The sequence below is a fragment of the Theropithecus gelada genome, chromosome 1 (assembly GCF_003255815.1).
Source record: "Theropithecus gelada isolate Dixy chromosome 1, Tgel_1.0, whole genome shotgun sequence".
Taxonomy (NCBI): domain Eukaryota; kingdom Metazoa; phylum Chordata; class Mammalia; order Primates; family Cercopithecidae; genus Theropithecus; species Theropithecus gelada.
This window is the reverse complement of record NC_037668.1, coordinates 38,432,994-38,446,836: the sequence shown is the minus strand read 5'-3', so window position 1 is coordinate 38,446,836 and position 13,843 is coordinate 38,432,994. Positions and strand designations below refer to the sequence as shown.

At 49.4% G+C, this 13,843-nt stretch overlaps 1 protein-coding gene across 1 annotated transcript in view; it reads right to left on the bottom strand.

Annotated features, from left to right (window-relative positions):
- The window catches only part of PIK3CD (phosphatidylinositol-4,5-bisphosphate 3-kinase catalytic subunit delta), a 73,456-nt gene that overhangs the window by 11,421 nt on the left and 48,192 nt on the right, over window positions 1-13,843 (bottom strand). Inside the window, exons 3-6 of the mRNA XM_025401012.1 lie at window positions 6,005-6,177; window positions 1,075-1,303; window positions 766-995; window positions 230-409 (exon numbers count right to left, since the gene is read on the bottom strand). Coding sequence (XP_025256797.1) covers window positions 230-409; window positions 766-995; window positions 1,075-1,303; window positions 6,005-6,145 — 780 coding nt within the window. The 5' untranslated portion in view covers window positions 6,146-6,177. The remainder of the gene's footprint in view (window positions 1-229; window positions 410-765; window positions 996-1,074; window positions 1,304-6,004; window positions 6,178-13,843) is intronic.

The window sequence follows — 13,843 nt, the reverse complement described above, 5'->3', positions numbered from 1 at the left end:
AGGGGAGGACTTCCTGCTGGTCTTTCCTGCCCCACCTCCACCTCCCGAAGACGGAGCCCCTCCTTGTGCTCTCAGAGAGGGCCAGCCCTACCAGGGGATGCTCTGGTGGTGACCCAAAGGCCTGGCTCAGCAGGCTCAAGATGCGCCCAAATGTCAGCTCCCCAACTCCCACCCAGGACCCGTCCAGGGCGGCGGGAGCCCAGAGTGCAGTGGGCCTCAGCGGCCTCACCTGGAACTGGCAGAGCGGGTAGCTGCCGTACAGGTACTCATGCCTGCCGTTCACCTGCAGCGTGTAGTCTTCCGGCTGCTCCACCAGCGGCTGCCGGAACACCGTGGCCTTCTTCCGCAGGGCACAGGCCATCAGCGCCAGCGGCACGTCCTTGGTGGACACCTGGAAGGTGAAGCTCTCCTGTGGGGAGGAGGGAGGTGAGTCCGCTGCCCTCGAGGCCCCCGGGGTTCTGGGGCACAGGGCAGGGTTGCCTATTTGCCCCCAAGGACAGGGTCTGGGGAGTTCACGGACGACACTGGGAAATATTTGTTCAAAGAATGAACTGATGCCCAAAGCCCCGCACCACTGGGTCATCCTGCCACGTCGAGCTTGCCTGGGGGGACGTTCAGCTGAGCCCCACACATGCACAGACACCTGGTAAACACCATCTGATGCCACTGGGGGAGGGGGGCCTGCGGATGACTGAGGAGTTTCATGGAGGAAGTGCTCCCCATGGACAGAGCAGCCTGGATGCCGCAGGCTACGAACGGGCTCACCTCGCTGCCCTCAAACTTGACGTTGACCAGGAGGGCCCGGTTTGGGAGCCGCAGGGTGCCAGGCCCCCAGGTTCGAGCTGAGGGCTCCAGCTGCAGGGGAAAGCTGTACTGCAACCAGGCCTCCCAGCCCAGCTGCTGCCGGCGGGCGGCCGCCTCCTCGCAGAACTGGCACATCTTGGCACGAAAGTCGTTCACTTCTGGGTCGCACAAGGAGTCAAACTCGTGGAGGCCTGTGGGGCGGGGAGGGCTGGGTCAGCAGGCAGGGCAGGCAGGGCTAGCCCGGCCACACGGCCCACCTGGCAGGGCTACCTTTGCCGATGAGGAGGCTGATCTGCGAGTTGATGAGCTTCTTCACACGGTCGCCCTCGCGGGCCACCAGGCGCAGGACGGGCAGGAAGGGCTGCACGTCGCACAGACGCCGTTGCTCATCCTCCAGCTCCTGCTGCTCCGCCGTCTGGTTGATGCAGGTGAACACATAGGCCTCGGGGCCACTGAGCATGTGGAAGAGTGGCTCATACTGGGCGCGGTGCCACAGCAGCTGGGGGGACAGTCACTGGTAAGCCCCTCTACCCAAGACAGCCACTGGGAGGTGGGAGGCTGAGGGTGGATGGAGAGCTGGCCTCCAGCCTGGGGGGTCCAAACCTCCCAGAGGGCAGAGGCAGACCCCAAGATCTGTGCTCTCTGCAGCCCCCCGGGTGCTGATCATGGGTGGACAGGCTTCTCCACTGCTGCCCTTCTGTGGGGGCAGCTGGGAGGTGCTGAGATCTGGGGCTGGCACCACGTCCCACAGGCTTCCCTCCCAGAGCGCAGGACTACCCTAGGTCACTCCAGAGATGGGTGCCATGACCTTCACGCAGCCCAGCTAACTATCCTGGGGTTCTTCACCTATTTGTTTTATTTTTGAGATGGAGTCCCACTCTGTCGCCCAGGCTGGAGTGCAGTGGCACAATCTTGGCTCACTGCAACCTCTGCTTCCCAGGTTCAAGTGATTCTCTTGCCTCAGCCTCCCGAATAGCTGGGATTATAGGCAGGCACCACCATGCCTGGCTAAATTTTTTGTATTTCTTTTTAGTAGAGATGGGGTTTCACTGTGTTGGCCAGGCTGGTCTCAAACTCCTGACGTCAGGTGATCCACCCGCCTCGGCCTCCCAAAGTGCTGGGATTACGGCTATGAGCCACCGCGCCTGACAACCCTGATTTTTAAATGTTGGTAACGAACTCAAAAATATTTAACACAGCAAGGGGGCCCAAAGATAATTCTCCATGGAGTGTGTGCCCTGGGGTGACGGGCCTCCAGCTCTCCCAAGCAACAAGCAGTTGAAAGGTGTTCACTGAGTCACAAAGATGAGAAAGGAGGGAAGTTCCCAGTGTTCCTACCAAGGGCAACGGCTAACTATGGTCTGTCAAGCAGTGGGATGGCGCCAAGCTGTGACAGTCTAGGGACCGTCTAGCAGCTCTATGTGCTGGCCTGGAGGGGTCCAAGGTGTGTCATTAAGTGAGGGGAAAACCCCAAGATCTAGAGCAGCAGGTGTGAGTCAAGCCCATTTCCATTAAAACACAAAACAGGCCGGGCGCGGTGGCTCACACCTGTAATCCCAGCACTTTGGGAGGCCGAGACGGGCAGATCACAAAGTCAGGAGATCGAGACCATCCTGGCTAACACGGTGAAACCCCGTCTCTACTAAAAAATACAAAAAAACTAGCTGGGCGAGGTGGCAGGTGCCTGTAGTCCCAGCTACTCGGGGGGCTGAGGCAGGAGAATGACGTAAACCCGGGAGGCGGAGCTTGTAGTGAGCCAGTGAGCTGAGATCCAGCCACTGCACTCTAGCCTGGGCGACAGAGCAAGACTCCGTCTCAAAAAAAAAAAAAAAAAACCAAAAAACACACAAAAACCCTAATAAACATACTGATTAACATAGGCCAGGGGTTAGCAAACCACCCTTTTCCTGGTCAAATCCACCTGCTACCTGGTTAACCCCACAAAGCCACGCCCCTTCATTTACATATCGCCCAGGGCTGCTCCTGTCCTGTGGTGGCAGGACTGAATCATCACAACAGATAACAGAGCCAGCCAGCTAAAATATTTACTATCTGGCCCCTGGGGATAAATACAAATATGAAGAATCGGGACCAAATCGAGATGTATATGCTATGCCTCTGCACTGTTTGCATTTTAATAACCCACAGGCACAGCTCTGTAAGTGGAAAAATAAGACTAATTTAAAATGACCTCTAGGTCAGGTGCAGTGGCTCACTCCTGTAATCCCAGCACTTTGGGAGGCTGAGATGGGAGGATCACTTGAGCACAGGAGATCATGGCCAGCCTGGGCAACATAATAAGACTCCATCTCTACAAAAAATAAAAAAATTAGCTGGTTATGGTGGCATGCACCTGTAGTCCCAGCTACTCAGGAGGCTGAGGTGGGGGAATCATTTGAGCCCAGGAGGTTGAGGCTGCCATGAGCTGTGATCATGCCACTGCACTACAGCCCGGATGACAGAGCAAGACCCTGTCTCAAAAAAAAAAAAAGTATAAAAATAAAAAACTAAAATGATATCTGTAGCTTGGGCAACATGGCAAGGTCCTACTGCTACAAAAATAAATAACTAAATAAAATTAGCCAGGCGTGGTGGTGTATGCCTGTAGTCCCAGCTACTCAGCAGGCTAAGATGGGAAGATCGCTTGAGCCCAGGAGGTCGAGGCTGCAGAGGAGCTAGAATTACACCACTGCATTCCAGCCTGGGCAACAAAGTGAGATCCTTCTCAAGCAAAATAAAATACAATGGTATCTATATAAAGTTAATAACGTGAATAAGATGTTATATCGTTAACTCAGAAAAAAAAGATATGAAAGGTCATAATCAGAACTATCACAAAAAACACTGTACATAGAGGAGAAAACAGGCAATAGCCAAAGTATTCACCGTGGTTGTCTCATATGGCTGGATCAGAGGTAATTTTTTTCCTTTTTCCACTTTTTCTTCTTTTCCTACATTTTATTTTTTATTTGTGTTCATTTTTGTTTATTTATTTATGTATTTTACAGACGGGGTTTCACTCTGTCACTCAGGCTGGAGTGCAGTGGCGGATCAGGGCTCACTGCAGCCTCAAACTCCCAGGCTCAAGTGATCCTCCTGCCTCAGCCTCCTGAGTAGCTAGGATTACAGGCACACGCCACCACACAGGCTAATTTTTTTTTTTTTTTTGAGATATTGTTTTGCTCTTGTTGCCCAGGCTGGAATGCAATGGCCTGATCTCGGTTCACTGCAACCTCCACCTCCCAGGTTCAAGCAATTCTCCTGCCTCAGCCTCCTGAATAGCTGGGATTACAGGCATCCACCACCATGCCTGGCTAATTTTTTGTATTTTTAGTAGAGATGGGGATTCACCATGTTGGCCAGGATGGTCTCAAACTCCTGACCTCAGGTGACCTACCCGCCTCCACCTCCCAAAGTGCTGATAAGAGACGTGAGCCACCATGCTTGGCCCTGGCTAATTTTTTCATTTTTTATTTTCTGTAGAGGCAGGGTTTTGCCATGTTGCCCAGGCTGGTCTTGAACTCCTGGGCTCAAGCAATTCTCCTGCCTTAGCCTCCAAAAGTTCTGGGATTACAGGCATGAGCCACTATGCCCAGCCTTTTCCTAAATTGTAATGTGTCCATATTATTCTTCCAATGGAAGGAAAAAGACACTTAATTTTTAAAGACATCTCCCAGGAAGAGAAGAAGAAAAAAACTCTCAAAGATGATCCATTACTTCTTTCATTTGTTTTCCCTGCTCCCAATTATAGCTTTTAAAATTCTGGGATAAGGGCCAGGTGCAATGGCTCACGGCTGTAATCCCAGCACTTTGGGAGGCCGAGGCGGGCAGATCACTTGACGTCAGGAGTTTGAGACCAGCCTGGCCAACATAGTGAAATCCCGTTTCTACTAAAAATACAAAAATCAGCTGGGCGTGGTGGCACGTGCCTGTAGTCCCAGCTACTTGGGAGGCTGAAGCAGGAAAATCGCTTGAACCCGGGAGGCAGAGGTTGGTTGCAGTGAGCCGAGATTGCACCACCGCACTCCATCCTGGGCAACAGAGTGAAACCCTGTCTCAAAAAATAAAAATAAAATAAAATAAAATTCTGGGATAAGGCCCTGCCCTCCCACAGCCTAATGCATGATCCCTCAAGTCCCATGCTCAGTAAGGGGCACAAGCCCTTTTGGTCACAAGACAATATCCACCAAATATCGTCCACATATTTTATCCTTTGACTCAGTAGTCCATCCTGAAGAGTATTCAACAAACCAAAATCTGTTTCCAAAGATGTTGTTTACAATTAGCCTATACTCCCAGCTACTCGGGAGGCTGAGGCAGGAGAATGGCGTGAACCCAGGAGGCGGAGCTTGCAGTGAGCCGAGATAGCACCACTGCACTCCAGCCTGGGCAACAGAGCAAGACTCCATCTTAAAAAAAAAAAAAAAGATGTTGTTTACTATGGCACCAGCTTTAAAGACAAAAGACCTGTAAACCACTTAGGCAGCCTTAGGATGGAGTGTGGTTTCAAATATGATGGCACATTCTAGCCTGGGCAACATGGTGAAACCCCATCTCTATAAAAAATACAAAAAAAAAAAAAATTAGCTGGGTGTGATGGCACGTGCCTGTAGTCCCAGCTACTCAGGAGGCTGAGGCACGAGAATTGCTTGAGCCTGGGAGGCGGAGGTTGCAGTCAGCTGAGATCATGCCACTGCACTCCAGCCTGGGTGATAGAGCGAGACCATCTCAAAAACAAAAACAAAAACAAAAAACACCATTATTGGCTGGGCGCGGTGGCTCACGCCTGTAATCTCAGCACTTTGGGAGGCCCAGGCGGGAGGATCACCTGCGGTCGGGAGTTTGAGGCCAGCCTGACCAACATGGAGAAACCCCGTTTCTACTAAAAATACAAAATTAGCCGGGCATGATGGCGCATGCCTGTAATCCCAGCTACTCAGGAGGCTGAGGTGGAAGAATCGCTTGAACCCAGGAGTTGGAGGTTGCGGTGAGCCGAGATTGCACCATTGCACACCAGCTTGGGCAATAAGAGCGAAACTCCATCTCAAAAAAACCACACACACACAAAAACCCCATTATTTATCTTTTAAAATTCTCATCTGAGGATCCCAAGTCTGAAAAGCAATGCATCTGTCCGTCTGTCTGTCTGTCTCTCTCTCTCTCTGAGCACCAAGGTCTGAGGACCAGATGGAGGCTGTACCTGCTTGATGGTGCTGAGGTTGGCATTGCGGGACACAGGGAAGTTCAGGTAGACCCCTGTGGGCAGCAGGAAGTCAACCACGACGCTCTGATTCTCCTCCTTGGTCCAGAATTCCATGGGGCAGTCCACCCCAGGGGGCATCCTGCGTTGTTACTTTCCAGATGCCAATGGTCCTAAAAATGAAGAAATGGCAAAATGAGCTACCTCAGCTGGGCTGGGTGAGGCCTTTGGAAGGGACTCTCTGGAAAACAGTGGGGTCCCCGGATGGCAGGAAGCTCAGCAGTGAGTTCCCGACCTGCGGGCACAAAAAGCTCGCCTCTCTCAGGGCCTCGTCCTACCCAGGGTGGCTTGTGGCTCCTACCACTCCGGGCCATGGCCCCAGCTGCCTCTTCTCCCAGGCAGACACTACATGTCCTCCCCACAGCAGCACTCGCAGCAAACCATCTTTCCTCAGGAACATACACATCCACGAAACCCAGTCATGGCCACCAGCTGGCACAGAAGGGAGACGGCAGGACAGCTGGTCAGGGACCCTGAGACCTGAGAGGCCGAAGGCTGCAGTTCTTAGAAATACATTTTTATTGACTGACTGATTGATTGATTGAGCCGGAGTCTTGCTCTGTCACCCAGGCTGTAGTGCAGTGGCACTACCTGGGCTCACTGCAATCTCTGCCTCCTGGTTCCAGAGATTCTCCTGCCTCAGCCTCCCAAGTAGCTGGAATTACAGGCATATGTTACCACATCTGGGTAATTTTTATACTTTCGTAGAGACAAGGTTTCACCATGTCGGCCAGACTGGTCTTGAACTCCTGACTTCAAGTGATCCGCCTACCTCAGCCGCCCAAAGTTCTGGGATCACAGGCGTGAGCCACCATACCCAGCTGTGAAATAATTTTTTTTTGGAAACAGGATCTCAATTTGTTGTGCCAACTGGAGTACAGTGGTGCCATCATAGCTCACTGTAACAGAAATTCCTAGGTTCAAGCGATGTTCCCATCTCACCCTCCCAAGTAGCTGGGCCTACGGGTGCGCACCACTAAACCTGGCTAATTTTTAAATGTTTTGTAGAGACAGTCTCACTATATTGCCCAGGCTGGTCTTGAACTCCTGGGTTCAAGGGATCTTCTCACTCTGACCTTCCAAAGTACTGGGATTACAGGCATAAGCCACCACACCCAGCCTCTTTGAAACTTTCTGACCAGAAACCAAAAGGCTTAAAAATGGCTTTGGTCATCTAATAATTGGTTAAAATATTCCAATCAGGCCGGGCGCAGTGGCTCATGCCTGTAATCCTAGCACTTTGGGAGGCCCAGGCAGGCAGATCACCTAAGGTCATGAGTTCAAGACCAGCCTGACCAATATGATGAAACCCTGTCTCTACTAAAAATATAAAAATTAGCCGGGCATGGTGGTGCGTGCCTGTAATCCTAGCTACCCAGGAGGCTGACACAGGAGAATCGCTTGAACCCAGGAGTCAGAGGTTGCAGTGAGCCGAGATCATACCACTGCACTCCAGCCTAGGCAACAAGAGTGAAACTCCGTCTCAAAAAAAATATATATTTCATACCAAACCCTCCAGTCATACCCACCCCCAGTAACAAAATGTTACAAACACAAAGGACCTGGTGAACCCCCTCTTCCAGGTCCCCTTCTCCCTTCCCCACCTCTAGCCTACTCCACTGCAGGTTAGCAGTACCTGGAGTCTGATTATCATTTCCATACATGTTTTTCATTTTGTTTTGTTGAAACAGAGTCTTGCTCTGTAGCCCAGACTGGAGTGCAGTGGCACAATCTCAGCTCTTGGGCTCAAGTGATTCTCCTGCCTCAGCCTCCCAAGTAGCTAGGATTACAGGCACCTGCCACCACGTCCAACTAATTTTTTTTTTTTTTTTTTTTTGAGACAGAGTCTGGCTCTGTCGCCCAGGCTGGAGTGCAGTGGCGCGATCTCGGCTCACTGCAAGCTCTGCCTCCCAGGTTCACACCATTCTCCTGCCTCAGCCTCCGAGTAGCTGGGACTACAGGCGCCCACCACCACGCCTGGCTAATGTTTTGTATTTTTAGTAGAGACGGGGTTTCACCGTGTTAGCCAGGATGGTCTCAATCTCCTGACCTCGTGATCCGCCCGCCTTGGCCTCCCAAAGGGCTGGGATCACAGGCGTGAGCCACCGCGCCCGGCCCTAATTTTGGATTTTTAGTAGAGACAGGGTTTCACCATGTTGGCCAGGATGGTCTCAAACTCCTGACCTCAAGTGATCCACCTGCCTTGGGCTCCCAAAGTGCTGGGATGACAGGCATGAGCTATTGGGCCCGGCCTCCATGCATGTTTTTATATTTTTATTATACCAACATGTATCCACATCCAATTCCCGGTACTACTGTGTGCTTTAACTCTGCATACGGTCAGGCATGGTGGCTTACACCTGCAGTTCCAGCACTTTGGGAGGCTGACACAGGCAGATGACTTGAGGCCAGGAGTTTGAGACCAGCCTGGCCAACATGGCAAAATCCTGTCTCTACTAAAAATACAAAAATTAGCTGGGTGCGGTGGTCCATGCCTGTAATCCCAGCTACTCGGGAGGCTGAGGCATGAGAATCGCTTGAACCCATCCAGGAGGCAGAGGTTGCAGTGAGCAGAGATTGTGCCACTGCACTCCAGCCTGGATGACAGAGTAAGACTCTGTCTCAAACAAACAAACAAACAAAAAGTCTGCATGTACACACAGTGTCTTCTGCGACCTGCTTTGGTCACTAACTGTGCTTTTTTTTTTTTTTTTTGAGATAGAGTCTCGCTCTGTTGCCCAGGCTGGAGTGCAGTGGAGGGATCTCAGCTCACTGCAAGCTCTGCCTCCCAGGTTCACACCATTCTCCTGCCTCAGCCTCCCGAGTAGCTGGGACTACAGGTGCCCGCCACCACACCAGCTAATTTTTGTATTTTTTAGTAGAGACAGGGGTTGCACGGTGTTAGCCAGGATGGTCTTAATATCCTGACCTCGTGATCCGCCTGCCTCGGCCTCCCAAAGTGCTGGGATTACAGGCGTGAGCCACCACACCCGGCCCTTTTTTTTTTTTGAGATGGAGTCTCGCTCTGTCACCCAGGCTGGAGTGCAGTGGCACGGTCTCAGCTCACTGCAAGCTCTGCTTCCCGGGTTCACACCATTCTCCTGCCTCAGTCTCTCGAGTAGCTGGGACTACAGGCACCTGCCACCACACCGGCTAATTTTTTGATATTTTTAGTAGAGATGGGGTTTCACTGTGTTAGCCAGGATGGTCTCGATCTCCTGACCTCATGATCTGTCTGCTTTGGCCTCCCAAAGTTCTGGGATTACAGGTGTGAGCCACCACACCCGACCCTCACTGTGCTGTTCTTTAGATTTACCCAGGCAGACACACGTGGCTTTAGTTCATTTGTTTTATCTCTTGCACAATATTTCATTGTGTAAAGAAGCCACAATTAGAAGAGATCATGTCCTTTGCAAGAACATGGATGGAGCTGGAGGCCATTATCCTCAGCCAACTAATGTAGTAACAGAAAACCAAACACCATATGTTCTCACCTATAAGTGGGAGCTAAATGATGAGAACACATAGACACACAGAGGGGAACAGCACACACTGGGGCCTGAGGGTGGAGGGTGGGAGTCGGGAGAGGATCAGAAAGAATAACTCACAGGTACTAGGCTTAATACCTGGGTGATGACATAATCTGTATGACAAATCCGCATGCCACAAATTTACCTATATAACAAACCTGCAAGGTACCCCTGAACTTAAAAGTTACGTGAAAAAAAAGGAAAAATGTAACACTCAAGAAAAAAAAAAAAAAAGAAAAGAAACCACAATTTATTTACCCTCTCTCTTGTTGATGAAGATGAAGGCTGGTTTCTACTTCTCTTGGTTACTTTTTTTTTGAGACGGAGTCTCGCTCTGTCGCCCAGGCTGGAGTGCAGTGGCCGGATCTCAGCTCACTGCAAGCTCCGCCTCCCGGGTTCACACCATTCTCCTGCCTCAGCCTCCCGAGTAGCTGGGACTACAGGCGGCCGCCGCCTTGCCCGGCTAGTTTTTTGTGTTTTTTTTTTTAGTAGAGACGGGGTTTCACCATGTTAGCCAGGATGGTCTCGATCTCCTGACCTCGTGATCCGCCCGCCTCGGCCTCCCAAAGTGCTGGGATTACAGGCTTGAGCCACCGCGCCCGGCCGACTCTTGGTTACTTTTAACGATGCTACCATGTATGTTCTTGAATACATCGCCCTGTGTTCATCTGAGAGTGCTGAGTGTTGCCCAAGAAAAAGACAACGGGAACCACATATGTAATGTCCAGCTTACCAGAAGCCATTTTAAAAAGAGTGAAAAGGCTGGGCTCAAGGTGGCTCATGCCTGTCATCCCAGTGCTTTGGGAGGCCAAGGTAGGAGGATCACTTAAGGCCAGGAGTTAGAGACTAGCCTGGGCAACATAGTGAGAGTCCATCTCTACAAAAAAAAAAAATTAAAAATTAGCCAAGCATGGTGGAGCGTGCCTGTAGCCCCAGCTACTCGGAAGCTGAGGTGGAAGGCTCACTTGAGCCTGGGAGTTTGAGATGCCATGATGGCTCACTGCACACCAGCTTGGCAACACAGCAAGATCATGTCTCAAAAAAAGAAAAAAAAAAAAAAGGAAAAAGAAAAAGAAATAAAAAAAAAAAGAGTGAAAAGGCACATATAAAATGAAGCTTCATTATGTATTTTATTTAACCCAATATATCCAAAAGATAGTCATTTTAACACATAATCAATAGAGAAAATTACTAACGAGATATTTTGACATTTATTTTGGTATCGAGTCTTTGAAATCTGGTGTGCGTTTTAAATTTGGAGTGTAGTGCAATTTCATTTCTAGATTATCTATCATCAGAAATACTTGATCTGAGTGTAGATTTTATACAATCTACAGGTTCACAGACCCGGGTTGTTTTCTTTTTTTTTTTTCTTTTCTGTTGAGACAGGGTCTCACTCTGTTGCCCAGGCTGGAGTACAGTGGCCCAATCGTAGCTCACTGAACACTCCAACTCCTGGGCTCAAGCGATCCTCCAGCCTCAGCCTCCTGAGTAGGTGGGACTACAAGCTTGCGCCACCATGCCCTGCTAAATTTTTTTTTTTTGATACAGGGTCTTGCTATGTTGCCCAGGTTGGTCTCAAACTCCTGGGCTCAAGTCATCCTCCCACCTCGGCCTCTCTTAAGTGCTGGCATTACAGGTGTGAGCTCCTAGCCAGATCCAGTTTGTTCTAAACATACTTAAGGCTGGGTGCAGTGGTTCATGCCTGTAATCCCAGCACTTTGGGAGGCCAAAGCAGGTGGATTGCTTGAGTTTGAGACCAGCCTGAGCAACATGGCAAAACTGTCTCTACCAAAAATAGGAAAAAAAAAAAAATCTAATAAACGAACCATACAGCAATTTTAAATTAAATTAAATGTTTTAAAATTCCATTCCTCACACTACCCACATTTCAAGTCTCAAGAGTCACATGTGGCATCACCTATGATAGGTATAACCACATCATTAACTTTACTAAATATCACCGCATTGTCCCTGAGACGGTGGTGCCTGTCAGCAATCCCAGAACCGTGGTATGGTGATCAATCTCTAGATCTTCGTCAATACTTGGTATTGTCAAATTTACTCCTTTTTGCCAATCTGATGCGAATGAAATTATCTCTTGTTTTAATTTGCATTTCCCTGATTTTCCATAAAACCTTTATTTTTTGCAAATAGCCTACTTACTATAACCTTGGCCCATTTTCCTGTGGAGTTACTTATTTTTTTTAATGGTTTATAGGATTTCTTTATATATTCTAGATTCCATTCCTTTGTTGACTGAATGAGTGGGAAATATTTTCTAATGAGTCACTTTTTTGCTTTGCTTATGGTGTGTTTTTGGTGAGTAGAAGGTTTTTTGTTGTTGCTGTTTTGTTTTGTTTTGTTTTGTTTTAGGAGACAGAGTCTCACTCTGTCATCCAGGCTGGAGTGCAGTGGCACAATCACAGCTCACTGCAGCCTCAACCTCCTGGGCTCAGGTGGTCCTCCCAACCTCAGGCTCCCAAGTAGCTGGGACTACAGGCATGTGCCACTACACCCCATTTTTTTTTTTTTTTTTTGTATTTTTAACAGAGACTTTTTAAAAATATATGTTTTTAGTAGGGACTAGTCCCAAACTCAAGTCATCCACTGGCCTCAGTCTCCCAACGTGCTGGCATTACAAGCATGAGCCATCACGCCCAGCCTGGTGAGTATAAGTTTTTATTGTTGATGCAGTCAAATTATCAATCTTTGTCTTTATGATTTATGATTTTTATTCTCTAAGAAAAGACTTCTCTACTTAAAGATCACATTCTCTTGGATTTAAAAGACTTGTAAAAATAGTTGAAAAGAAATATTTGGTTTAAGGCAGGTGTTCTTTGGGTGGCAGCACTGGCTGGGCCCAGGCCTCACCATCAGCTGGACCCCAGCTGCCCTGAGGAGCGAGAGCTGCACATCTCTAGGCGCTGCCACTGCTGATCACCACTTCCTCTGATTGCAAAACCACATCCTACTTTGGGTTCCTCTTGCTGAGAATGGCCAGACCAAAGTCTTCCTTTGTTTCAAAACTTGGGGGATCGGCTGGGCGTGGTGGCTCACGCCTGTAATCCCAGCACTTTGGGAGGCTGAGGCAGGTGGATCACTTTCAGCTCAGGCGTTGGTGACCAGCCTGCGAAACATGGCAAAACCCTGTCTCTACACAAAATATAAAAATTAGCCGGGCATGGTGGCTCACGCCTGTAGTCCCAGCTACTAGGGAGGCTGAGGCTGGAGGATTGCTTGAGCCAGGGAAGTGGAGGTTGCAGTTAGCTGAGATCGTGCCACTGCACTCCAGCCTGGGCAACAGAGTGAACCCCTGTCTCAAAAACAAAACGAAACAAAAAAACGACTTGGGAGAGAGTCAGGAATCCTGGAGAATCCACTTAGGATATGAAATGGGCTTTGACCATGCTTGGAAAGTCAGGGGCAGCTTTGGCCACTCAGTCTGGTGAGGCCCAAGATGAACACATGAGGCATGAGCTCCCAGGGACTCCAACCCACAGCCTGGGTTCCAGGAAAATACACCCCTCACTCTCCTGCCTCTTAGCACTCTGGAAATGAAGTCTTCAACTACATCTTACCTAAATGGGATATAGGGAAATACTTTCACAGAAAACCTCATTCCTAATAGAGAAAGTCTTAGACTGGTCTGCACAGGACATCAAATGCCAGGTCCTGTCACCACTGAGACAGGACAGGAGAAAGTGGAAGTGCCTTCCCTCTCTCTGGGCCAAGAACCTCTCTCTAGCACAGTAGCCAACCAGCCCTGTCTCTTCCCTGAATGAAGCCCAGAACCATAGCTCTCCAGTATATATGGGACAGAGATGCCAGTGAGTACAGGGACTTCGGAAATGTCCCAAGAATGCAAACCAGAACAACCACTTTGGAAAACCGTTTGGCAGTATCTACTAAAGTTGAACACGCCTATGCCCTAGGACCCAGCAATTCCGCTCCTAAGTATACACTCCAGAGAAATGCAAATACATGTATATTTATCAAAAGGCACAGGCAAGAGTGTCTATGGCATCACTATTCATGATGGCTCCGAAGTGGAAACTTCCCAAATGCACATCAACAGAATGGGGAATGGCAAAATAATGTGTGGCACTCTTTCTGAGCAGAATGTTATATAGCAATGAGAATGAACAGTCTACAAGTCCACACAACAGTATCAATGACTCTTACACACATAAAGCTGGGCAAAAGAAGCTGCCCACAAAAAAAAATATGTGCTCATGATTCCAGCTGT